We start from the raw sequence: 27,500 nt of genomic DNA on the forward strand, positions 1-27,500 counted from the left end.
GTAACAGCCTGGTACCAGCCTGGCAACAACTTGGTAACGGCCTGGTAACGGTCTGGTAACAGCTTGGTAACAGCCTGGTAACAGTTTGGTAACGGCCTGGTAACGTTCCGGTAACAGCTTGGTAACGGCTTGGTAACAGCTCTGTCCAGCTTGGTAACAGCCTGGTAACAGCTTGGTAACAACTTGGTAACAGCTTGGTAATGGTTTGGTAACGGCTTGGTAACGGCTTGGTAACGGCTTGGTAACAGTTTGGTAACGGCCTGGTAACGTTCTGGTAACAGCTTGGTAACGGCTTGGTAACAGCTCTGTCCAGCTTGGTAACAGCTTGGTCCAGCTTGGTAACAGCCTGGTAACAACTTGGTAATAACTTGGTAACAGCCTGGTAACAGCTTGGTAACAGCCTGGTAACAGCTTGATAACAGCTTGGTAACAGCTTGGTAACAGCTTGGTAACAGCTTGGTAACAACTTGGTAACAGCTTGGTAACAGCTTGGTAACAGCTTGGTAACAGCTTGGTCCAGCCTGGTAACAGCTTGGTCCAGCCTGGTAACAGCTTGGTAACAGCTTGGTAACAGCTTGGTAACAGCTTGGTAACAGCCTGGTAACAGCTTGGTAACAGCTTGGTAACAGCCTGGTAACAGCTTGGTAACAGCTTGGTAACAGCCTGGTAACAGCCTGATAACAACTTGGTAACAGCTTGGTAACAGCTTGGTAACAGCTTGGTAACAACTTGGTAACGGCTTGGTAACAGCTTGGTAACAGCTTGGTAACAACTTGCCACAACCAACCTCACATGCTGTAACAACTCTAGAGATTTAAACGGATGGACAATTAGGCCTGATGGAGTAGAGAATGGAGGAGAGAATGGAGGAGAGAGGAGGAGAGAATGGAGGAGAGAGAAGGAGAGAATGGTTGAGAGAATGGAGGAGAGAGGAGGAGAGAATGGAGGAGAGAATGGAGGAGAGAATGGAGGAGAATAGAGGAGAGAATGGAGGAGAGAATGGAGGAGAATAGAGGAGAGAATGGAGGAGAATAGAGGAGAGAATGGAGGAGAATAGAGGAAAGAATGGAGGAGAGAATGGAGGAGAATAGAGGAGAGAATGGAGGAGAGAATGGAGGAGAGAATGGAGGAGAGAATGGAGGAGAATAGGGGAGAATAGAGGAGAGAATGGAGGAGAGAATAGAGGAGAGAATGGAGGAGAGAATGGAGAGAATGGGGGAGAAGGAGAGAATAGAGGAGAGAATGGAGGAGAGAATAGAGGAGAGAATGGAGGAGAGAATGGGGAGAGAATGGAGGAGAGAATGGAGGAGAGAATGGGGGAGAATAGAGGAAAGAATGGAGGAGAATAGAGGAGAATAGAGGAGAGAATGGAGGAGAGAATGGGGGAGAGAATGGAGGAGAGAATGGGGGAGAGAATGGGGGAGAGAATGGAGGAGAGAATAGAGGAGAGAATGGAGGAGAGAATGGGGGAGAGAGGGCCACCATTGTTCCTGTTCCCAAGAAAGCTAAGGTAACTGAGCTAAACGACTACCGCCCCGTAGCACTCACATCCGTCATCATGAAGTGCTTTGAGAGACTAGTCAAGGACCATATCACCTCCACCCTACCTGACACCCTAGACCCACTCCAATTTGCTTACCGCCCAAATAGGTCCACAGACGATGCAATCTCAACCACACTGCACACTGCCCTAACCCATCTGGACAAGAGGAATACCTATGTGAGAATGCTGTTCATCGACTACAGCTCGGCATTCAACACCATAGTACCCTCCAAGCTCGTCATCAAGCTCGAGACCCTGGGTCTCGACCCCGCCCTGTGCAACTGGGTACTGGACTTCCTGACGGGCCGCCCCCAGGTGGTGAGGGTAGGCAACAACATCTCCTCCCCGCTGATCCTCAACACTGGGGCCCCACAAGGGTGCGTTCTGAGCCCTCTCCTGTACTCCCTGTTCACCCACGACTGCGTGGCCACGCACGCCTCCAACTCAATCATCAAGTTTGCGGACGACACAACAGTGGTAGGCTTGATTACCAACAACGACGAGACGGCCTACAGGGAGGAGGTGAGGGCCCTCGGAGTGTGGTGTCAGGAAAATAACCTCACACTCAACGTCAACAAAACTAAGGAGATGATTGTGGACTTCAGGAAACAGCAGAGGGAACACCCCCCCATCCACATCGATGGAACAGTAGTGGAGAGGGTAGCAAGTTTTAAGTTCCTCGGCATACACATCACAGACAAACTGAATTGGTCCACTCACACAGACAGCATCGTGAAGAAGGCGCAGCAGCGCCTCTACAACCTCAGGAGGCTGAAGAAATTCGGCTTGTCACCAAAAGCACACAAACTTCTACAGATGCACAATCGAGAGCATCCTGGCGGGCTGTATCACCGCCTGGTATGGCAACTGCGCCGCCCTCAACCGTAAGGCTCTCCAGAGGGTAGTGAGGTCTGCACAACGCATCACCGGGGGCAAACTACCTGCCCTCCAGGACACCTACACCACCCGATGCTACAGGAAGGCCATAAAGATCATCAAGGACATCAACCACCCGAGCCACTGCCTGTTCACCCCGCTGTCATCCAGAAGGCGAGGTCAGTACAGGTGCATCAAAGCTGGGACCAAGAGACTGAAAAACAGCTTCTATCTCAAGGCCATCAGACTGTTAAACAGCCACCACTAACATTGAGTGGCTACTGCCAACACACTGTCAATGACACTGACTCTACTCCAGCCACTTTAATCATGGGAATTGATGGGAAATGATGTAAATATATCACTAGCCACTTTAAACAATGCTACCTTATATAATGTTACTTACCCTACATTATTCATCTCATATGCATACGTTGATACTGTACCCTATATCATCGACTGCATCCTTATGTAATACATGTATCACTAGCCACTTTAACTATGCCACTTGGTTTACATACTCATCTCATATGTATATACTGTACTCGATATCATCTACTGTATCTTGCCTATGCTGCTCTGTACCATCACTCATTCATATATCCTTATGTACATATTCTTTATCCCCTTACACTGTGTATAAGACAGTAGTTTTTTGGAATTGTTAGTTAGATTACTTGTTCGTTATTACTGCATTGTCGGAACTAGAAGCACAAGCATTTCGCTACACTCGCATTAACATCTGCTAACCATGTGTATGTGACAACTAAAATTGGATTTGATTTGATTTGATTTGAGAGAATGGAGTAGAGAATGGAGGAGAATAGAGGAGAGAATGGAGGAGAGAATGGAGGAGAGAATGGAGGAGAGAATGGAGGAGAGAATGGAGGAGAATAGAGGAGAGAATGGAGGGGAATATAGAGGAGAGAATGGAGGAGAGAATGGGGGAGAGAATGGAGGAGAGAATGGAGGAGAGAATGGAGGAGAATAGAGGAGAGAATGGAGGGGAATATAGAGGAGAGAATGGAGGAGAGAATGGAGGAGAGAATGGAGGAGAGTAGAGGAGAGAATGGAGGAGAGAATGGAGGAGAGTAGAGGAGAGAATGGAGGAGAGAATGGAGGAGAATAGAGGAGAGAATGGAGGAGAGTGGAGGAGAGAATGGAGGAGAGAATGGAGTAGAGAATGGAGGAGAATGGATGAGAGAATGGAGGAGAGAATGGAGGAGAATGGAGGAGAGAATGGAGGAGAGTGGAGGAGAGAATAGGAGAGAATGGAGGAGAATGGAGGAAAGAATGGAGGAGAGAATGGAGGAGAGTAAAGAATGCAGGAGAGAATGGAGGAGAATAGAGGAGAGAATGGAGGAGAGAGCAGGAGAGTGGAGGAGAGAATGGAGGAGAATAGAGGAGAGAATGGAGGAGAATAGAGGAGAGAATGGAGGAGAGAGCAGAGGAGAGTGGAGGAGAGAATAGAGGAGAGAATAGAGGAGAGAATGGAGGAGAGTGGAGGAGAGAATGGAGGAGAATAGAGGAGAGAGCAGAGGAGAGTGGAGGAGAGAATAGAGGAGAGAATGGAGGAGAGTGGAGGAGAGAATGGAGGAGAATAGAGGAGAATAGAGGAGAGAATGGAGGAGAGTGGAGGAGAGAATGGAGGAGAGAATGGAGGAGAATGGAGGAGAGAATGGAGGAGAGAATGGAGGAGAGAATGGAGGAGAGAATGGAGGAGAGAATGGAGGAGAGTGGAGGAGAGAATAGAGGAGATAATGGAGGAGAATGGAGGAAAGAATGGAGGAGAGAATGGAGGAGAGTAAAGAATGCAGGAGAGAATGGAGGAGAATAGAGGAGAGAATGGAGGAGAGAATGGAGGAGAGAATGGAGGAGAGTGGAGGAGAGAATAGAGGAGATAATGGAGGAGAATGGAGGAAAGAATGGAGGAGAGAATGGAGGAGAGTAAAGAATGCAGGAGAGAATGGAGGAGAATAGAGGAGAGAATGGAGGAGAATAGAGGAGAGAATGGAGGAGAGAATGGAGGAGAGAATGGAGGAGAATAGAGGAGAATAGAGGAGAGAATGGAGGAGAGAATGGAGGAGAATAGAGGAGAGAATGGAGGAGAGAATGGAGGAGAGAATGGAGGAGAATAGAGGAGAGAATGGAGGAGAGAATGGAGGAGAATAGAGGAGAATAGAGGAGAGAATGGAGGAGAGTAGAGGAAAGAATGGAGGAAAAAATGGAGGAGAGAATGGAGGAGAATAGAGGAAGTGGAGGAGAGAGTGGAGGAGAGAATAGAGGAGAGAATGGAGGAGAGTGGAGGAGAGAATGGAGAGAATGGAGAGAATGGAGGAGAATAGAGGAGAGAATGGAGGAGAGAATGGTAGAGAATAGAGGAGAGAATGGAGGAGAGAGCGGAGGAGAGAATGGAGGAGAATAGAGGAGAGAATGGAGGAGAGCGGAGGAGAGAATGGAGGAGAGAATGGAGGAGAGAATGGAGGAGAGAATGGAGGAAATAGTGGAGGAGAATTCTTTCTTTCTTTCTGTCTGTCCCTCACACACAGACCCCCCCCCCATTCACCTGGACAGTTAGACTGTTATGGTCAGTCTGTTAAAACATAGAAAGCAAATGGATGTGGAGAAGGTGAAGGCTACTCACTGGCATGGCGTTGTTGAGCGTAGTGTTGTACACACAGGAGCGCATGGTGTACTCTGTCAGGCACCCTTCAAAAAGCTGGAGAGACTCGGACACCTTGTCCTGGAAATCCTCCGCAGACTTATTAGTGATCCCAAAGTAGAGATAGTCGGAGTACAACCTGAGACAACAAACAACAACACCAACATCAACAACACCATCAACACCTTGTCCTGGAAATCCTCCGCAGACTTATTAGTGATCCCAAAGTAGAGATAGTCGGAGTACAACCTGAGACAACAAACAACAACACCTACAACAACACCACCATCAGCATCAACAACACCACCATCAACACCACCATCAACTACAACAACACCACCATCAGCATCAACAACACCACCATCAACAACTACAACAGCACCATCAACATTACCATCAACACCACCACAATCAACATCAACAAAACCAACACCACCATCAACGTCAACACCATCAACATCACCAACACCACCATCAACATCAACAACACCACCATCAACATCAACAACAGCATCAACAACACCACCATCAACATCACCAACAACTACAACACCACCATCAACATCACCATCAACACCACCACAATCAACATCAACAACACCAACATCACCAACACCATCACCAACATCACCAACACCACCATCAACATCAACACCACCACCATCAACATCAACACCACCAACATCAACAACACCAACAACACCACCATCAACATCACCAACAACTACAACAACACCACCAACAACTACAACACCACCATCAACATCAACAACACCACCATCAACATCACCAACAACTACAACACCACCATCAACATCAACAACACCACCATCAACATCACCAACAACTACAACACCACCATCAACATCAACATCAACACCACCACCATCAACATCAACACCACCATCAACAACACCACCACCATCAACATCAACACCACCATCAACATCACCAACAACTACAACAACACCACCAACAACTACAACACCACCATCAACATCAACAACACCACCATCAACATCACCAACAACTACAACACCACCATCAATATCAACAACACCACCATCAACATCACCAACAACTACAACACCACCATCAACATCAACACCACCACCATCAACATCAACACCACCATCAACAACACCACCACCATCAACATCAACACCACCACCAACGTCACCAACAACTACAACAACACCATCAACACCAACAACACCATCAACACCAACATCACCATCAACACCAACATCAACACCACCACCATCAACATCAACAACACCACCATCAACATCACCACCATCAACATCAACACCACTACATCAACATCACCAACAACTACAACAACACCATCAACAACAACTACAACAACACCACCATCAACATCAACAACACCATCAACATCACCAACAACTACAACAACACCATCAACACCAACAACACCACCATCAACATCAACACCACCACCATCAACTTCAACACCACCATCAACAACACCACCACCATCAACATCAACACCACCACCAACGTCACCAACAACTACAACAACACCATCAACACCAACAACACCATCAACACCAACATCACCATCAACACCAACATCAACACCACCACCATCAACATCAACAACACCACCATCAACATCAACAACACCACCATCAACATCAACACCACTACATCAACATCACCAACAACAACAACTACAACAACACACCATCAACATCAACAACACCATCAACATCACCAACAACACCATCAACACCAACAACACCACCATCAACATCAACACCACTACATCAACATCACCAACAACTACAACAACACCATCAACAACAACTACAACAACACCACCATCAACATCACCAACAACTACAACAACACCATCAACACCACCATCAACATCACCAACAATTACAACAACACCATCAACACCACCATCAACATCAACACCACCATCACCAACAACTACAACAACACCATCAACACCACCATCAACATCACCAACAACTACAACAACACCATCAACACCACCATCAACATCAACACCACCATCACCAACAACTACAACAACACCATCAACATCACCAACAACTACAACACCACCATCAACTACATCAACAACAACTACAACACCACCACCATCAACTACAACAACATCACCATTAACTACAACAACACCCCCATCAACACCACCATCAACATCAACAACACTACCATCAACACCACCATCAACATCAACACCATCAACACCACCATCAACAACACCACCATCAACATCAACAACACCACCATTAACATCACCAACAACTACAACAACACCACCACCATCAACACCACCATCAACATCAACACCACCACCTTCAACATCACCATCAAATACAACAACACCACCATCAACATCAACAACACCACCAACTGCATCAGCACCACCATCAACATCACCAACAACTACAACAACACCACCACCAACACCACCATCAACATCACCAACAACTACAACAGCACCACCATCAACATCACCAACAACTACAACAACACCACCACCAACACCACCATCAACATCACCAACAACACCACCACCATCAACACCACCATCAATTACAACAACACCACCATCAACAACAACAACACCACCATCAACAACAACAACAACACCATCAACACCACCATCAACAACAACAACAACACCATCAACAACAACAACACCACCATCAACAACACCAACACCATCAACAACACCACCATCATCAACAACACCAACACCATCGACAACAACATCAACACCACCATCAACAACTACACCACTACCATCAACAACACCACCATCAACAACAACAACAACACCATCAACAACAACAACACCACCATCAACAACACCAACACCATCAACAACACCACCATCAACATCACCAACAACAACAACAACACCATCATCAACAACACCACCATCAACATCACCAACAACAACAACAACACCATCATCAACAACACCAACACCATTGACATCAACATCAACACCACCATCGACAACTACACCACTACCATCAACATCACCAACAACTACAACAATCACTGGGATTCAATCTGGGATTTGATCGCTGGTTGTTGACAATGCAGCTTTAAAAAGGCCATATTTAAAGGGCCATATTTAAAGGGCCATATTTAAAGGGCCATATTTAAAGGGCCATATTTAAAGGGCCATTTTAAAGGGCCATATTTAATGGAGTTTGCTCTGCTGCAGATGTGTTGTGTGTGTGTGTGTGTGTGTGTGTGTGTGTGTGTGTGTGTGTGTGTGTGTGTGTGTGTGTGTGTGTGTGTGATGGTAATGTGTGCAGTGTGTTGGGCATCAACTCCGGTACTATGAGGTAGATGGACCAAAGCTAGGTTCTGATTTAACCTCTCCGGATTGGAAGATGGGAGAATGATGCAAACAAAATGAGAGTAAAGAGAGAGGGAGATACAGGGAGAGATGGAGAGAATGAGAGAGGGAGAAACAGGGAGAGATGGAGAGAGGGAGAAACAGGGAGAGATGGAGAGAATGAGAGAGGGAGAAACAGGGAGAGATGGAGAGAAAGAGAGAGGGAGAAACAGGGAGAGATGGAGAGAGGGAGAAACAGGGAGAGATGGAGAGAATGAGAGAGGGAGAAACAGGGAGAGATGGAGAGAGGGAGAAACAGGGAGAGATGGAGAGAAAGAGAGAGGGAGATACAGGGAGAGATGGAGAGAATGAGAGAGATGGAGAGAAAGAGAGAGGGAGAAACTTGGGCTGAGATGGAGAGAAAAAGGGAGAAAAGGGAGCCAGATGAGACATCCACTGAAGGGAGATACAGGGTCAGATGGAGAGAGGGACAAACAGGGAGAGATGGAGAGAAGGCCTTCAGAGAGGAGAAACAGGGAGAGATGGATAACAAAGAGTCTCAAGGGAAAACAGGGAGAGATGGAGGGAGAAACAGGGAGAGATGGAGAGAATGAGAGTGTGGGAGTGGGAGAGATGGTGTGAGAGGGAGAAACAGGGAGAGATGGAGTGAAAGAGAGTGGAGATACAGGGAGAGATGGAGTGAATGTGAGATGGAGAGAAAGTGAGTGTGTTGAGAAACAGGGAGAGATGGAGAGAATGATTTGGAGATGGAGAGATGGAGAGAATGAGAGAGGGAGAAACAGGGAGAGATGGAGAGAGGGAGAAACAGGGAGAGGTGGAGAGAATGAGAGAGGGAGAAACAGGGAGAGATGGAGAGAGGGAGAAACAGGGAGAGATGGAGAGAAAGAGAGAGGGAGAAACAGGGAGAGATGGAGAGAATGAGAGAGATGGAGAGAAAGAGAGAGGGAGAAACAGGGAGAGATGGAGAGAATGAGAGAGATGGAGAGAAAGAGAGAGGGAGAAACAGGGAGAGATGGAGAGAATGAGAGAGATGGAGAGAAAGTGAGAGGGAGAAACAGGGAGAGATGGAGAGAAAGAGAGGGAGAAACAGGGAGAGATGGAGAGAAAGAGAGGGAGATACAGGGAGAGATGGAGAGAAAGAGAGAGATGGAGAGATGGAGAGAAAGAGAGAGGGAGAAACAGGGAGAGATGGAGAGAAAGTGAGAGGGAGAAACAGGGAGAGATGGAGAGAATGAGAGAGATGGAGAGAAAGTGAGAGGGAGAAACAGGGAGAGATGGAGAGAAAGAGAGGGAGAAACAGGGAGAGATGGAGAGAATGAGAGAGATGGAGAGAAAGAGAGAGATGGAGAGAGAGAGAGGGAGAAACAGGGAGAGATGGAGAGAAAGAGAGGGAGAAACAGGGAGAGATGGAGACAGACAGACCCACCTCTCTACAGGGTCTCTGAGCATGAACCAAGCTTTATGCTGAAGGGTTAGTAGCAGTAGTAGTAGTAGTATAGTAGTAGTAGTATAGTAGTAGTAGTATCAGTAGTATCAGTAGTAGTATAGTAGTAGTAGTATCAGTAGTATCTGTAGTAGTATAATAGTAGTAGTATCAGTAGTATCAGTAGTAGTATAGTAGTAGTATCAGTAGTATCAGTAGTAGTAGTAGTAGTAGTATCAGTAGTATCAGTAGCAGTAGTAGTAGTAGTATCAGTAGTATCAGTAGTAGTATAGTAGTAGTAGTATCAGTAGTATCATTAGTAGTATAGTAGTAGTAGTAGTATCAGTAGTATCAGTAGTAGTATAGTAGTAGTAGTAGTAGTATCAGTAGTAGTAGTATAGTAGTTGTAGTATCAGTAGTATCAGTAGTAGTATAGTAGTAGTAGTAGTAGTATCAGTAGTATCAGTAGTAGTATAGTGGTAGTAGTATCAGTAGTATCAGTAGCAGTATTAGTAGTAGTAGTATCAGTAGCAGTAGTAGTAGTAGTAGTAGTAGTATAGTAGTAGTAGTAGCATAGTAGTAGTAGTAGTATTAATAGTAATAGTAGTAGTAGTTGTAGTAATAGTAGTAGTATAGTAGTAGTAGTAGTATTAATAGTAATGGTAGTAGTAGTGGTAGTGGTAGTAGTAGTAGTAGTAGTATTAGTCGTAGTAGTAGTATAGTAGTAGTAGTATTATTAGTAGTGGTAGTAGTATAGTAGTAGTAGTAGAAGTAGTAGTAGTATAGTAGTAGTAGTAGTATAGTAGTAGTAGTATTAATAGTAATAGTAGTAGTAGTAGTAGTAGTAGTAGTAGTAGTAGTAGTAGTAGTAGTAGTATAGTAGTAGTAGCAGTATAGTAGTAGTAGCAGTAGTAATAGTATTAGTAGTAGTAGTTGTAGTAGTAGTATAGTAGTAGTAGTAGTATTAATAGTAATAGTAGTAGTAGCAGTAGTAATAGTAATAGTAGTAGTAGTAGTAGTAGTAGTAGAAGTAGTATAGTATTAGTAGTAGTAGTAGTATAGTAGTAGCAGTAGTAATAGTAGTGGTATTAATTGTAGTAGTAGTATTAATAGTAATAGTAGTAGTAGTATTAATTGTAGTAGTAGTAGTAGTAGTAGTAGTAGTAGTAGTATTAATAGTAGTAGTAGTAGAAATATTAGTAGTGGTAGTAGTGGTAGTGGTAGTATTAATAGTAGTGGTAGTAGTAGTAGTATTAATAGCAGTTACAGTACCTCTCTACAGGGTCTCTGAGCATGACGATGAACCTTGCGTCAGGCTGAAGGGTGTGGATAAAGTCCTGGATGAGGAAGGGTGGCTCCGCCTCCGCCTCAGTCGAGTTGTCATAGAAATACGCCCAGGCATTGTTGTCCCACATGGTGGACGCACTGGCCTCTCCTGGAACACAAACAAACACGAACACAAACACAAACACACGGTTTATTGATTTGCATGAACAAGACAAAGGAAGTAACATGAATACAGTGTGAACAGTTGTTGAGGTATTTGCTGGAGAGGACAGTGCTTCTATATAATCCTCCTCCGTTAGGACAGAAAATGAATCAGAGAAAAGCATTAATGCCCTTCTTCACCTTATATTAGTGTTCTCCTCCTTCAACGTCCTGTCATTATAACACTGTAGTGTCCTCCTTCAACGTCCTGTCATTATAATACTGTAGTGTTCTCCTCCTCCAATGTGCTGTCATTATAATACTGTAGTGTCCTCCTCCTCCTTCAAGTGTTCTCCTCCTTCGTCCTGTCATTATAATACTGTAGTGTTCTCCTCCTTCAACGTCCTGTCATTATAATACTGTAGTGTTCTCCTCCTTCAACGTCCTGTCATTATAATACTGTAGTGTTCTCCTCCTTCAATGTGCTGTCATTATAATACTGTAGTGTCCTCCTCCTTCAACGTCCTGTCATTATAATACTGTAGTGTCCTCCTTCAATGTGCTGTCATTATAATACTGTAGTGTCCTCCTTCAATGTGCTGTCATTATAATACTGTAGTGTTCTCCTCCTTCAACGTCCTGTCATTATAATACTGTAGTGTTCTCCTTCAATGTGCTGTCATTATAATACTGTAGTGTCCTCCTCCTTCAATGTGCTGTCATTATAATACTGTAGTGTCCTCCTCCTTCAATGTGCTGTCATTATAATACTGTAGTGTCCTCCTTCAATGTGCTGTCATTATAATACTGTAGTGTTCTCCTCCTTCAATGTGCTGTCATTATAATACTGTAGTGTCCTCTCCTTCCGTCCTTCAACGTCCTGTCATTATAATACTGTAGTGTCCTCCTCGTCCTTCAATGTGCTGTCATTATAATACTGTAGTGTCTGACATAATACCGTATGATATTTAGATGAACTAATAGCGGTTCGGTTCCAGGCTGTGTCACAGCGGTCTAAGGTACTGCATCGAAGTGCTTGAGGCGTCACTACAGACCCGGGTTCGGTTCCAGGCTGTGTCACAGCGGTCTAAGGTACTGCATCGCAGTGCTTGAGGCGTCACTACAGACCCGGGTTCGGTTCCAGGCTGTCACAGCGTTCTCAGGTACTGCAGTACTTGTGGCGTCACTACAGACCCGGGTTCGGTTCCAGGCTGTCAAAGCGGTCTAAGGTACTGCATCGAAGTGCTTGAGGCGTCACTACAGACCCGGGTTCGGTCCCAGGCTGTGTCACAACCAGGCTGTGATCGGGAATCCAATAGGGCGGCACACAATTGACCCAGTGCCGTCTGGGTTAGGCTGGGGAAGGTTTGACCGGGCTGTGTTCGGGCGGGGGGTTTTACTTGGCTCACTGCGCTCTAGCGACTCCTTGTGGTGGGCTGGGACGCCTGCAGGCTGTCTTCAGTTGGACTGCGTTTCCACATTGGTGCGACTGGCTTCCGGGTTGAGCGGGCGGGTGTTAAGAAGCGCTGTTTGGCGGTCATGTTTCGTAGGACGCATGACTCGACCTTCGACCTCTCCCGAGCCCGTTTGGGAGTTGCAGCGATGAGACAAGATCTTAACTGGATCGCAAATGGATATCACGAAAAACGGGTCATTCTTTTTTTTTGAAAATCAACAACAAAAAAGTGTAAAAGAATCAAGCGTTTTCCCTCGCTCATTATCGAAGCTGTGATCAAAATCATGGAGCAAATGACTTTCAACTATTGTAATGTTCTTGGCGTAGGGTGGCCTGAATTGGGCAGGGGGTTGTGTAGGAGTTTAGGGGCCAGGGTTATGGCCGTTGGCCTATACTTCGCTGGGCTCTCCAAGCCTCTCTCCTCTCCTCTGCGAGGGTAGGACACAGTTGGCCTATACTTCGCTGGGCTCTCCAAGCCTCTCTCCTCTCCTCTGCGAGGGTAGGACACAGTTGGCCTATACTTCGCTGGGCTCTCCAAGCCTCTCTCCTCTCCTCTGCGAGGGTAGGACACAGTTGGCCTATACTTCGCTGGGATCTCCAAGCCTCTCTCCTCTCCTTTGCGAGGGTAGGACACAGTTGGCCTATACTTCGCTGGGCTCTCCAAGCCTCTCTCCTCTCCTCTGCGAGGGTAGGACACAGTTGGCCTATACTTCGCTGGGCTCTCCAAGCCTCTCTCCTCTCCTCTGCGAGGGTAGGACACAGTTGGCCTATACTTCGCTGGGCTCTCCAAGCCTCTCTCCTCTCCTCTGCGAGGGTAGGACACAGTTGGCCTATACTTCGCTGGGCTCTCCAAGCCTCTCTCCTCTCCTTTGCGAGGGTAGGACACAGTTGGCCTATACTTCGCTGGGCTCTCCAAGTCTCTCTCCTCTGCGAGGGTAGGACACAGTTGGCCTATACTTCACTGGGCTCTCCAAGCCTCTCTCCTCTGCGAGGGTAGGACACAGTTGGCCTATACTTCGCTGGGCTCTCCAAGCCTCTCTCCTCTGCGAGGGTAGGACACAGTTGGCCTATACTTCGCTGGGCTCTCCAAGCCTCTCTCCTCTCCTCTGCGAGGGTAGGACACAGTTGGCCTATACTTCGCTGGGCTCTCCAAGCCTCTCTCCTCTTCTCTGCGAGGGTAGGACACAGTTGGCCTATACTTCGCTGGGCTCTCCAAGCCTCTCTCCTCTCCTCTGCGAGGGTAGGACACAGTTGGCCTATACTTCGCTGGGCTCTCCAAGCCTCTCTCCTCTGCGAGGGTAGGACACAGTTGGCCTATACTTCGCTGGGCTCTCCAAGCCTCTCTCCTCTGCGAGGGTAGGACACAGGACACAGCTGGCCTATACTTCGCTGGGCTCTCCAAGCCTCTCTCCTCTCCTCTGCGAGGGTAGGACACAGTTGGCCTATACTTCGCTGGGCTCTCCAAGCCTCTCTCCTCTCCTCTGCGAGGGTAGGACACAGTTGGCCTATACTTCGCTGGGCTCTCCAAGCCTCTCTCCTCTCCTCTGCGAGGGTAGGACACAGTTGGCCTATACTTCGCTGGGCTCTCCAAGCCTCTCTCCTCTCCTCTGCGAGGGTAGGACACAGTTGGCCTATACTTCGCTGGGCTCTCCAAGCCTCTCTCCTCTCCTCTGCGAGGATAGGACACAGTGTGAATACTGAAGAGGTCTCTGGGACGCTCCTCCTCAGCCCTGAAGGATTTGTTCTTTAAAGAGAGGAATAAAACGGGTTGACCAGCTGGCTTACTAAACTGTTAGCTGGTAGCTGTTAGCTGTTAGCTGTTAGCTGGTAGCTGTTAGCTGGGAGCTGGTAGCTGGAAGCTGGTAGCTGGTAGCTGTTAGCTGGTAGCTGGAAGCTGGTAACTGGAAGCTGGTAGCTGGAAGCTGGTAGCTGGTAGCTGGTAGCTGTTAGCTGGTAGCTGGAAGCTGGGAGCTGGTAGCTGGAAGCTGGTAGCTGGAAGCTGGTAGCTGGTAGCTGGAAGCTGGTAGCTGGTAGCTGGTAGCTGGTAGCTGGTAGCTGGTAGCTGGTAGCTGTTAGCTGTTAGCTGGTGGAAGCTAGCTGGTAGCTGGAAGCTGGTAGCTGGTAACTGGAAGCTGGTAGCTGGTAACTGGAAGCTGGTAGCTGGTAACTGGAAGCTGGTAGCTGGGGCTCAATACAACAACTCAGTGTGAGGCAAGACTACTTTTGCTATATTAAAATCATAAATCAGAAGATGGACTGGTGGAGGAAGAGAGGGAGGGAATGAGGGAGGGAGGGAGGGAGGGAGGGAGGGAGGGAGGGAGGGAGGGAGGGAGGGAGGGAGGGAGGGAGGGAGGGAGCGAGGGAGTGAGCGAGGGGTGGGAGGGAGTCAGAATCATAGAGAATCAGAGAGGTGTGGGGAGGGGGGCTGCCTTAATCGACTTCCGAAGGTGTTTCCTATGATGATGTTGTGTTGATATTAAAGGAGTTTTACCTATGATGATGTTGTGTTGATATTAAAGGAGTTTTACCTATGATGATGTTGTGTTGCTCTGGCGCTCCTGAGTGGGCGTTTCCCATCAGGTTGTCTTGGATCTGATAGGCTGCCAGGTCAAACAGATCCAAATAGTCTTCCACTGGGTAACGGTCATGGAACCCCTCACTCAGACGGATTATACCTGGAGGGAGGGAGGAGAGAGGAGGGAGGGAGGGAGGGAGGGAGGGAGGGAGGGGGAGGGAGGGAGGGAGGAGAAGAGAGGGAGGGAGGGAGGGAGGGAGGGGGAGGGGGGGAGGGAGGGAGGGAGGGAGGGAGGGAGGGAGGGAGGGAGGGAGGAGAAGGAGGGAGGGAGGAGAAGGAGGGAGGGAGGGAGGGAGGGAGGGAGGGAGGGAGGGAGGGAGGGAGGGAGGGAGGGAGGGAGGGAGGGGAGGGGGAGGGAGGGGAAGGAGGGAGGGAGGGAGGGGGGGGGGGGGGAGGGAGGGAGGGAGGGAGGGAGGGAGGGAGGGAGGGAGGGAGGGAGGGAGGAGAAGAGAGGGAGGGAGGAGAAGAGAGGGAGGGAGGGAGGGACGGAGGGAGGGACGGAGGGAGGGAGGGAGGGAGGGAGGGAGGGGGAGGGAGGGAGGGAGGGGGAGGGAGGGGAAGAGAGGGAGGGAGGGGAAGAGGGAGGGAGGGAGGGAGGGAGGGAGGGAGGGAGGGAGGGAGGGAGGGAGGGAGGGAGGGAGGGAGGGAGGGAGGGAGGGAGGGAGGGAGGGAGGGAGGGAGGGAGGGAGGGAGGAGGAGAGAGGGAGGGAGGGAACAGAGAGAGAATGATAGACAAAGAATGAGAGAGGAATAGAAAAATAGAGTGAGAAAGCAACATTAGGAAACGTCTCCTGTCAAGTCCTTCATAGACACTAAAACCGCTCAGCCGGTCTACAGTTTTAGTCCAGGTCAAAGCACTACCTGACATGTTGTGCTTCACGTAAACCCACAGGGTCAGCTTGATCTATACAGGTACAGGAGTATGTTTCTCGTCACAGTGAAACAGAAGTACCAGACTGTAGCCTGAGAGCCGCAGGGCCAGGTGACATACTGTTGCACTGTTATCAAGAGACTGATAGGATTATACACCTAGGGTGTGTTCCAAATGGAATCCTTTTCCCCTAGGTAGTGCACTACTTTCCCCTAGGTAGTGCACTCCTTGTCCCCTTGGTAGTGCACTCCTTGTCCCCTAGGTAGTGCACTACTTTTCCCCTAGGTAGTGCACTCCTTGTCCCCTAGGTAGTGCACTACTTTTCCCCTAGGTAGTGCACTCCTTTCCCCCTAGGTAGTGCACTCCTTTTCCCCTAGGTAGTGCACTCCTTTTCCCCTAGGTAGTGCACTCCTTTTCCCCTAAGTAGTGCACTACTTTTCCCCTAGGTAGTGCACTCCTTGTCCCCTAGGTAGTGCACTCCTTGTCCCCTAGGTAGTGCACTCCTTGTCCCCTAGGTAGTGCACTCCTTGTCCCCTAGGTAGTGCACTACTTTTCCCCTAGGTAGTGCACCCCTTTCCCCCTAGGTAGTGCACTCCTTTTGACAAGTGCCTATTGAGAATAGGGATCCATTTTGACAAGTGCCTATTGAGAATAGGGATCCATTTGGGAGATATACATACAGTATAACACTATAGTTAGTTATCCCCAGGATTAGAGGCTTTCATACAGTATAACACTACAGTTAGTTATCCCCAGGATTAGAGGCTGAGCTCAGAATTAGAGGCTTTCATACAGTATAACACTACAGTTAGTTATCCACAGGATTAGAGGCTGAGCCCAGGATTAGAGTGTCACGCCCTGGTTTTAGTATTTTGTGTTTATATAATTATTTGGTCAGGCCAGGGTATGACATGGGGTTATTTTGTATTGTGTTGTGGTATTGGGGGTTTTAGTAGGTATTGGGATTGTGGCTGAGTAGGGGTGTCTAGCATAGTCTATGGCTGCCTGAGGTTCTCAATCAGAGTCAGGTGATTCTCGTTGTCTCTGATTGGGAACCATATTTAGGTAGCCTGGGTTTCACTGTGTGTTTGTGGGTGATTGTTCCTGTCTCAGTGTGTTTGTATTCACCAGATAGGCTGTATTGGTTTTCACGTTCTGTTTCTTATTTTTGTATTTTTGTCGTGTTTATTCATTTATTAAACATGTATCGAACTAACCACGCTGCATTTTGGTCCGATCCTTGGTCTACCTCTTCGTCAGAGGAGGAGATAGAAGAGAGCCGTAACATAGAGGTTTTCATACAGTATAACACTACAGTTAGTTTTCCACAGGATTAGAGGCTGAGCTCAGAATTAGAGACTTTGTGGTTCGACAGTATAAACGACTACCCTATTACACAATAAACACCTTGGATTGTAAATCCTCACAACACTTGTAGGATTTCTCATCTTCAGTGTCCCTGAATAACAATGAGGGTATCCTGATGCTCGGTTGCAGTACACGGTCTTGTTAGCAGGGTGACGGGATTGTCATGAGACTGGAGGCAGAACTGAGCCATATCCACTAGATGGGCCAGATGCAAACAGTAAAATGTCATTATCGTAGAGAGAGGGGAGAAGGAGAGGGAGAGAGAGAGAGGAAGAGACAGAGGAAGAGGGAGAGAGAGAGAGGGAGGGAGAGAGAGAGAGGGAAAGAGAGAGGAAGAGAGAGGAAGAGAGAGAGGGAGAGAGAGAGAGAGGAGAGAGAGAGAGAGAGAGAGAGGGAGAGAGAGAGAAGAAGAGAGAGAGGAGAGAGAGAGAGGGAGAGAGAGGGAAAGGGAAAGAGAGAGGAGAGAGAGAGGGAAAGAGAGAGGAAGAGAGAGAGAGAGGGGGGGGAAGGATGAGTATCACTAAATTCCTCTCGCCAAAAGCCGCAAATCTAATTTCCTGTTTTGAAGAGGTTTTCAAGTTCAGTTTCTTCCCATTCAGGTCAACTGGGATTTCACCATGACTTCCTGTTCTGTTTTCACACACCTACAACTTCCCATATAGTCCCATCTGTGGCGGCTGCTAGCCTTTTCCCATTACAGAGGCACATGGCGAGAACAGCACATGACAGAGTATTACACAGAGTGATGAACTCAACACAATCCTCAACGTCCCCAGATGGGGACAACAGGTTATTAAATCTGTGTGTGTTCATAACTTCCACCTCTGTATATATATATATACACACACACACACACACACACACACACACACAGACACAGACACACACACACACAGAGTTGGATTTGTACTGTAGCATTTGACAGGATATCTAATGATGCAATACCATCACAACAGGAAACAACAGGGAACCGTTGGTTTATTCTCCACACACACACCCGCACGGCACATACACACCCATACACCCAAGCCCCCCAGCAGATACTCTTATCCAGAGCAACACACACACACCTGCACGGCACACTGCAATAGAGCTTCAAAGACTAATGCTCTGTCAGTTTTTAGTGGCTTTGGCCACATCCCCAACGTAAGGTCAGGGTCGGCTCTTGCCGTTTGGGGGCCCTAAGAACATTTTTGTTTGGGGGGGCCCCCCACCTCACAGCAAAACATTTTAATGGCCCCCCTCTTGATGGTGGAAAGAAACATTTATGTTTTAAAACAAATATCCTGCAATTCTACTGGAGGTCAGGGCCCCCTGGAGGTCAGGGCCCCCTGGAGGTCAGGGCCCCTGGAGGTCAGGGCCCCTGGAGGTCAGGGCCCCTGGAGGTCAGGGGCCCCTGGAGGTCAGGGCCCCTGGAGGTCAGGGCCCCTGGAGGTCAGGGCCCCCTGGAGGTCAGGGCCCCCTGGAGGTCAGGGCCCCTGGAGGTCAGGGCCCCTGGAGGTCAGGGCCCCCCGGTCGGTATTCGGCTGTTGGAAGGACCAAGGTGCAGCGTGGTACCTGTTTATTTTATTTTTTTGTATTTTTTATTTTTTTTAACCTTTATTTAACTAGGCAAGTCAGTTAAGAAAAATTCTTATTTTCAATGACGGCCTAGGAACAGTGGGTTACCTGCCTGTTCAGGGGCAGAACGACAGATTTTGTACCTTGTCAGCTCGGGGATTTGAACTTGCAACCTTTCGGTTACTAGTCCAATGCTCTTACCACTAGGATACACTATACTTTGTTTTGAACTGAAAAGAGAACGAATGAAGAGCCAGTCCCGTCAGGTGCAGAAAGACACAGAAAACAGAAAATACCCACAAACACCCAGTGGGAAAAAGCTACCTAAGTCTGGTTCCCAATCAGAGCTACCTAAGTCTGGTTCCCAATCAGAGCTACCTAAGTATGGTTCCCAATCAGAGCTACCTAAGTCTGGTTCCCAATCAGAGCTACCTAAGTCTGGTTCCCAATCAGAGCTACCTAAGTCTGGTTCCCAATCAGAGCTACCTAAGTCTGGTTCCCAATCAGAGCTACCTAAGTATGGTTCCCAATCAGAGACAACGATGTCCCTGATAGGGAACCACACCCGGCCAAAAACAACAACAAAAAGAACATAGAGCTAGGGTGTGACAATTCGGCCATGATTACTACATGTTTAGGTGTAAAAATTGTCAATTGTTTTCCTCATTAATCTACACACCATATCCCACAGTGACTAAGCAAAAACTGTTTTTTAGAAATGTTTGCAAATTTATGAAAAAAAAAAGCTAAATAGAAATACCTTATTTACATAAGGAGACTAGTCAGGATCGAGGGAAAGATAAACGGAGCAAAGTACAGAGAGATCATCGATGAAAACCTGCTCCAGAGCACTCAGGTCCTCCGACTGTGGTGAAGGTTCACCTTCCAACAGGACAACGCACAGCACACAGAGAAGACAACGCAGGAGTGGCTTCGGGACAAGTCTCTGAATGTCCAGCCAGAGCCTGGACTTGAACCCGATCTAACATCTCTGGAGAGACCTGAAAATAGCTGTGCAGCAACTCTCCCCATCCAACCTGACAGAGTTTGAGAGGATTTGAGAGTTTGAGAGGATCTGCAGAGAACAATGGTAGAAACTCCCCAAATACAGGTGTGCCAAGCTTGTAGTGTCGTACCCAAGAAGACTCAAGGCTATAATCACTGCCAAAGGTGCTTCAACAAAGTACTGAGGAAAGGGTCTGAATATATATGTAAATGTGATATTTAACTTTATTATTTTTAATAACTTTGCAAAAATGTCTAAAAACCTGTTTTTGCTTTGTTAATATGGGGTATTGTGATGTCATTATGGGGTATTGTGATGTCATTATGGGGTATTGTGATGTCGTTATGGGGTATTGTGATGTCATTATGGGGTATTGTGATGTCATTATGGGGTATTGTGATGTCATTATGGGGTATTGTGATGTCATTATGGGGTATTGTGATGTCATTATGGGGTATTGTGATGTCATTATGGGGTATTGTGATGTCATTATGGGGCATTGTGATGTCATTATGGGGTATTGTGATGTCATTATGGGGTATTGTGATGTCATTATGGGGTATTGTGATGTCATTATGGGGTATTGTGATGTCATTATGGGGTATTGTGATGTCCTTATGGGGTATTGTGATGTCATTATGGGGTATTGTGATGTCATTATGGGGTATTGTGATGTCCTTATGGGGTATTGTGATGTCATTATGGGATATTGTGATGTCATTATGGGGTATTGTGATGTCCTTATGGGGTATTGTGATGTCCTTATGGGGTATTGTGATGTCATTATGGGATATTGTGATGTCATTATGGGGTATTGTGATGTCCTTATGGGGTATTGTGATGTCCTTATGGGGTATTGTGATGTCCTTATGGGGTATTGTGATGTCATTATGGGGTATTGTGATGTCCTTATGGGGTATTGTGATGTCGTTATGGGGTATTGTGATGTCATTATGGGGTATTGTGATGTCATTATGGGGTATTGTGATGTCGTTATGGGGTATTGTGATGTCGTTATGGGGTATTGTGATGTCATTATGGGGTATTGTGATGTCATTATGGGGTATTGTGATGTCATTATGGGGTATTGTGATGTCGTTATGGGGTATTGTGATGTCCTTATGGGGTATTGTGATGTCATTATGGGGTATTGTGATGTCCTTATGGGGTATTGTGATGTCATTATGGGGTATTGTGATGTCCTTATGGGGTATTGTGATGCCAATATGGGGTATTGTGATGTCAATATGGGGTATTGTGATGTCAATATGGGGTATTGTGATGTCATTATGGGGTATTGTGATGTCATTATGGGGTATTGAGATGTCATTATGGGGTATTGTGATGTCATTATGGGGTATTGTGATGTCATTATGGGGTATTGTGATGTCATTATGGGGTATTGTGATGTCATTATGGGGTATTGTGATGTCATTATGGGGTATTGTGATGTCATTATGGGGTATTGTGATGTCATGATGGGGTATTGTGATGTCATTGTGGGGTATTGTGATGTCATTATGGGGTATTGTGATGTCATTGTGGGGTATTGTGTGTAGATTGATGAGGGAACAAAACAATTTAATACATTTTAGAACAAGGCTGTAACGTAACAAAATGTGGAAAAAGAGAAGGGGTCTGAATACTTTCTGAATGCACAACATATACTATATTAAGAAGAGCCTGCTCTGAGTAATGACGACTGGGGCCTACTGTATCAGGAAAGAAACCAGCTCTGAGTAATGATGACTGGGGCCTACTCTATCAGGAAAGAAAACAGCTCTGAGTAATGATGACTGGGGCCTACTGTATCAGGAAAGAAAACAGCTCTGAGTAATGATGACTGGGGCCTACTGTATCAGGAAAGAAACCAGCTCTGAGTAATGACGACTGGGGACTACTGTATCAGGAAAGAAAACAGCTCTGAGTAATGACGACTGGGGCCTACTGTATCAGGAAAAAAACCAGCTCTGAGTAATGACGACTGGGGACTACTGTATCAGGAAAGAAACCAGCTCTGAGTAATGATGACTGGGGCCTACTGTATCAGGAAAGAAAACAGCTCTGAGTAATGATGACTGGGGCCTACTGTATCAGGAAAGAAACCGGCTCTGAGTAATGATGACTGGGGCCTACTGTATCAGGAAAGAAACCAGCTCTGAGTAATGATGACTGGGGCCTACTGTATCAGGAAAGAAACCGGCTCTGAGTAATGACGACTGGGGACTACTGTATCAGGAAAGAAAACAGCTCTGAGTAATGATGACTGGGGCCTACTGTATCAGGAAAGAAACCGGCTCTGAGTAATGATGACTGGGGCCTACTGTATCAGGAAAGAAACCAGCTCTGAGTAATGATGACTGGGGCCTACTGTATCAGGAAAGAAAACAGCTCTGAGTAATGATGACTGGGGCCTACTGTATCAGGAAAGAAACCGGCTCTGAGTAATGATGACTGGGGCCTACTGTATCAGGAAAGAAACCGGCTCTGAGTAATGATGACTGGGGCCTACTGTATCAGGAAAGAAAACAGCTCTGAGTAATGATGACTGGGGCCAACTGTATCGGGAAAGAAACCGGCTCTGAGTAATGATGACTGGGGCCTACTGTATCAGGAAAGAAACCGGCTCTGAGTAATGGCGACTGGGGCCTACTGTATCAGGAAAGAAACCGGCTCTGAGTAATGATGACTGGGGCCTACTGTATCAGGAAAGAAACCGGCTCTGAGTAATGATGACTGGGGCCTACTGTATCAGGAAAGAAAACAGCTCTGAGTAATGATGACTGGGGCCTACTGTATCAGGAAAGAAAACAGCTCTGAGTAATGATGACTGGGGCCTACTGTATCAGGAAAGAAACCGGCTCTGAGTAATGATGACTGGGGCCTACTGTATCAGGAAAGAAACCGGCTCTGAGTAATGATGACTGGGGCCTACTGTATCGGGAAAGAAACCGGCTCTGAGTAATGATGACTGGGGCCTACTGTATCAGGAAAGAAACCGGCTCTGAGTAATGATGACTGGGGCCTACTGTATCAGGAAAGAAACCGGCTCTGAGTAATGATGACTGGGGCCTACTGTATCAGGAAAGAAAACAGCTCTGAGTAATGATGACTGGGGCCTACTGTATCAGGAAAGAAAACAGCTCTGAGTAATGATGACTGGGGCCTACTGTATCAGGAAAGAAACCGGCTCTGAGTAATGATGACTGGGGCCTACTGTATCAGGAAAGAAAACAGCTCTGAGTAATGACGACTGGGGCCTACTGTACCGGGAAGAAAACTGTGAAACATTATCATCTAAAATGGTCTGAATGTAGTTTTCTTGAGAAGCACGATACCTTGAAAATACCCTGTCAAATACCCTGTCAAATACCCTGTCAAATACCCTGTGAGATACCCTGTCAAATACCCTGTCAGATACCCTGTCAAATACCCTGTCAAATACCCTGTCAAATACCCTGTGAGATACCCTGTCAAATACCCTGTCAAATACCCTGTAAAATACCCTGTCAAATACCCTGTCAGATACCCTGTCAAATACCCTGTCAAATACCCTGTCAGATACCCTGTCAAATACCCTGTCAAATACCCTGTCAAATACCCTGTCAGATACCCTGTCAAATACCCTGTCAAATACCCTGTCAAATACCCTGTCAAATACCCTGTGAGATACCCTGTCAAATACCCTGTCAAATACCCTGTCAAATACCCTGTCAAATACCCTGTCAGATACCCTGTCAGATACCCTGTCAAATACCCTGTCAAATACCCTGTCAGATACCCTGTCAAATACCCTGTCAAATACCCTGTCAAATACCCTGTCAGATACCCTGTCAAATACCCTGTCAAATACCCTGTCAAATACCCTGTGAGATACCCTGTCAAATACCCTGGCAGATACCCTGTCAAATACCCTGTCAAATACCCTGTGAAATTCCCTGTCAAATACCCTGTCAAATACCCTGTCAGATACCCTGTCAAATACCCTGTCAGATACCCTGTCAGATACCCTGTAAAATACCCTGTCAAATACCCTGGCAGATACCCTGTCAAATACCCTGTCAAATACCCTGTGAGATACCCTGTCAATTACCCTGTCAGATACCCTGTCAAATACCCTGTCAAATACCCTGTCAGATACCCTGTCAAATACCCTGTCAAATACCCTGTGAGATACCCTGTCAAATACCCTGTCAGATACCCTGTCAGATACCCTGTCAGATACCCTGTCAAATATCCTGTCAGATACCCTGTCAGATACCCTGTCAGATACCCTGTCAGATACCCTGTCAAATACCCTGTCAAATACCCTGTCAGATACCCTGTCAAATACCCTGTCAGATACCCTGTCAGATACCCTGTCAAATACCCTGTCAGATACCCTGTCAAATACCCTGTCAAATACCCTGTCAAATACCCTGTCAAATACCCTGTCAAATACCCTGTCAAATACCCTGTCAAATACCCATTACAAGCTGAAAGTAAAGAATGAAGGAAAGAGGTTTCCTGATTAACATTCAAGGTAGAACATTATTCCCACAACCCAGTTCACCCTGTGTATCTGGATAACTCTGCATTAATGGATCTAGTACTGTACTACTTATTCAGGCCATCCAGAACATGAGCCACCACACACACACACACACACACACACACACACACACACACACACACACACACACACACCAGCCCGTGATCCCCATCAGCCTCCACGGCTCCAGCAAGGTGAAGGGTCATGCAAAGCTGTTGAAGCTGTTAACTACTGTCTGTGTGTCTGTGTGTCTGTCTGGTTGTCTGTGTGTCTGTGTGTCTGTCTGGTTGTCTGTGTGTCTGTGTGTCTGTCTGGTTGTCTGGTTGTCTGTGTGTCTGTGTGTCTGTGTGTCTGTGTGTCTGTGTGTCTGTCTGTGTGTCTGTCTGTCTGTCTGTCTGTCTGTCTGTCTGTCTGTCTGTCTGTCTGTCTGTGTGTCTGTCTGGTTGTCTGTGTGTCTGTCTGGTTGTCTGTGTGTCTGTCTGTCTGTCTGTCTGTCTGTCTGTCTGTCTGTCTGTCTGTCTGTCTGTCTGTCTGTCTGTCTGTCTGTCTGTGTGTGTATGTGTGTGTGTGTGTGTGTGTGTTTGTGACTATGTGTGTTTTTGACTGTGTGTGTTTGTGTGTGTTTGTGACTGTGTGTGTTTGTGACTGTGTGTGTTTGTGACTGTGTGTGTTTGTGACTGTGTGTGTTTGTGACTGTGTGTGTGTGTGTGTGTGTGTTTGTGACTGTGTGTGTTTGTTACTGTGTGTGTTTGTGACTGTGTGTGTTTGTGACTGTGTGTGTGTGTGTGTGTTTGTGACTGTGTGTGTTTATGACTGTGTGTGTTTGTGTTTGTTACTGTGTGTGTTTGTGACTGTGTGTGTTTGTGACTGTGTGTGTGTGTGTGTGTGTTTGTGACTGTGTGTGTTTATGACTGTGTGTGTGTGTGTGTTTGTGACTGTGTGTGTTTGTGTTTGTGACTGTGTGTGTTTGTGACTGTGTGTGTTTGTGACTGTGTGTGTGTGTGTGTTTGTGACTGTGTGTGTTTGTGTTTGTTACTGTGTGTGTTTGTGACTGTGTGTGTGTGTGACTGTGTGTGTGTGTGTGACTGTGTGTGTGTTTGTGACTGTGTGTGTGTGACTGTGTGTGTGTGTGTGTGTGTGTGTGTGTGTGACTGTGTGTGTGTGTGTGACTGTGTGTGTGTGTGTGTGACTGTGTGTGTGTGTGTGTGACTGTGTGTGTGTGTGTGTGACTGTGTGTGTGTGTGTGTCTCCTATCTCTCCAGTAAAGCTCACCAAACCTCTTCCTGGTCCACCAGTGAGGCTCTTTGAAGGTGGTGAACCTGACCTCCGGATGCAGCTGCAGCCTGTCGTACAGGTCTGTGGTGCCACACTTAGGCTGGCCTATGATGTAGAAGTAAGGCAGGCAGCGAATGCGGTAGTATTTCCCCCCGCGGCGGTACAAGTGTTCCCGGAAAGCCTTCCTCAGGTACTCAAACACGGTTCTGAAGCGGCGCGAGTAGCGGGCGTAAAGGTTTGTCCTGTAAGGGTCCCTGCTGATATTCCCAGCGTGCTCCTCGTACCAGCAAGGGTTCTTGACGGTGGGAAGAAACTTGTGGGGGATAACGGAAAACATCTGCAGAGTCAAGACAAGAGAAACAGACTGTTAAACCATGGAGCTGAATCACTCACTATCAGTCATTCAGAACACACACACACAGACAGAGAGAGACAGAGAGAGAGACACAGAGAGAGAGAGACAGAGAGAGAGACAAAGACAGAGAGACAAAGAGAGAGAGACAAAGAGAGAGAGACAAAGAGAGAGAGACAGAGAGAGAGAGAGAGAGAGACAGAGAGAGGGTGAAATGTACGACAGTCGTATGTGTCTTTAACTGGCCGGCGAGGTGATGTATGTTTCTTTAACTGGCCGGCGAGGTGATGTAGTATTGATTGTGGCGGCAACACGTTCCCTTTCTCATTGGTTCAATAAGAAATGAGGGGTGATGCAAACAGGGCCGGCTCAAGGCGTAAGCCACATAAGCGGGCACTCAGGTCATGTTGCCCAGGGGGCCCTGGCCTCATGGGGGCTTCCATTGATTTTGTTAGTCACTCTCAATCAGATATCATTAACATGGCATAAGTCTTGGTCAAATGTGTAGAATTACTGGAAACACAGCCAAATCTTGTGTGTAGGGCCCCCAAAAGGCTATGGCCGGCCCTGGATGCCAACAGCCTTGGCACCAGCCATTATCTAGAGCATTAAGGATTTAATTAATCAGGCGTTGAGGTGAGACGGCTGGGCCAGGAATAGGAAGTGGTAGAGCCAATCAGTGGAGTGAGGCTTGACGTGTTCCAAATGGCACCCTATTCCCTTCATAGTTCACTAGTTTTGACCAGAGGTCCCTAAGGGCCCTGGACCAAAGTAGTGCACTATATACAGTGCATTCAGAAAAGTATTCAGACGCCTTCCCTTTATCCACATTTTGTTACGTTACAGCCTTATTCTAAAACGGATTAAATAAAATAAAAATCCTCAGCAATCTACACACAATGCCCTAGAATGACAAAGCAAAAATAGGTTTTTAGAAATTCTTGTAAATTTGCAAAAAAACAAAAAGCAGAAAAAGCTTATTTGCATAAGTATTCAGACCCTTCGTTATGAGACTTGAAATGGAGCTCAGGTGCATCCTGTTTCCATTGATCCTCCTTGAGATGTTTCTACAACTTGATTGGAGTCTGACTGTGGTAAATTCAATTTGACTGGGCATGATTTGGAAAGGCACTCACCTGTCTCACCATACACGCCTTCCATCTCCCCTCATAGGGTTCCCCGCCCATGGTTTTTATTT

At 46.9% G+C, this 27,500-nt stretch overlaps 1 protein-coding gene across 2 annotated transcripts in view; it reads right to left on the reverse strand.

Moving 5' to 3' along the window:
- Positions 1 to 4,993: 4,993 nt before the first annotated feature.
- Positions 4,994 to 27,500, reverse strand: part of LOC121843130 (carbohydrate sulfotransferase 15-like) — a 30,035-nt gene continuing 7,528 nt past the window's right edge. Inside the window, exons 3-7 of one of the 2 annotated variants that reach the window (XM_042312745.1) lie at positions 25,948 to 26,287; positions 15,293 to 15,439; positions 11,153 to 11,315; positions 5,267 to 5,330; positions 4,994 to 5,156 (exon numbers count right to left, since the gene is read on the reverse strand). In XM_042312745.1, coding sequence (XP_042168679.1) covers positions 5,016 to 5,156; positions 5,267 to 5,330; positions 11,153 to 11,315; positions 15,293 to 15,439; positions 25,948 to 26,287 — 855 coding nt within the window. In that variant the 3' untranslated portion in view covers positions 4,994 to 5,015. Of the gene's footprint in view, positions 5,221 to 5,266; positions 5,331 to 11,152; positions 11,316 to 15,292; positions 15,440 to 25,947; positions 26,288 to 27,500 lie in introns of both variants that reach the window. The other variant, XM_042312744.1, reaches the window with a different exon arrangement.

This window comes from Oncorhynchus tshawytscha, unplaced genomic scaffold, assembly GCF_018296145.1.
Source record: "Oncorhynchus tshawytscha isolate Ot180627B unplaced genomic scaffold, Otsh_v2.0 Un_contig_283_pilon_pilon, whole genome shotgun sequence".
NCBI lineage: Eukaryota > Metazoa > Chordata > Actinopteri > Salmoniformes > Salmonidae > Oncorhynchus > Oncorhynchus tshawytscha.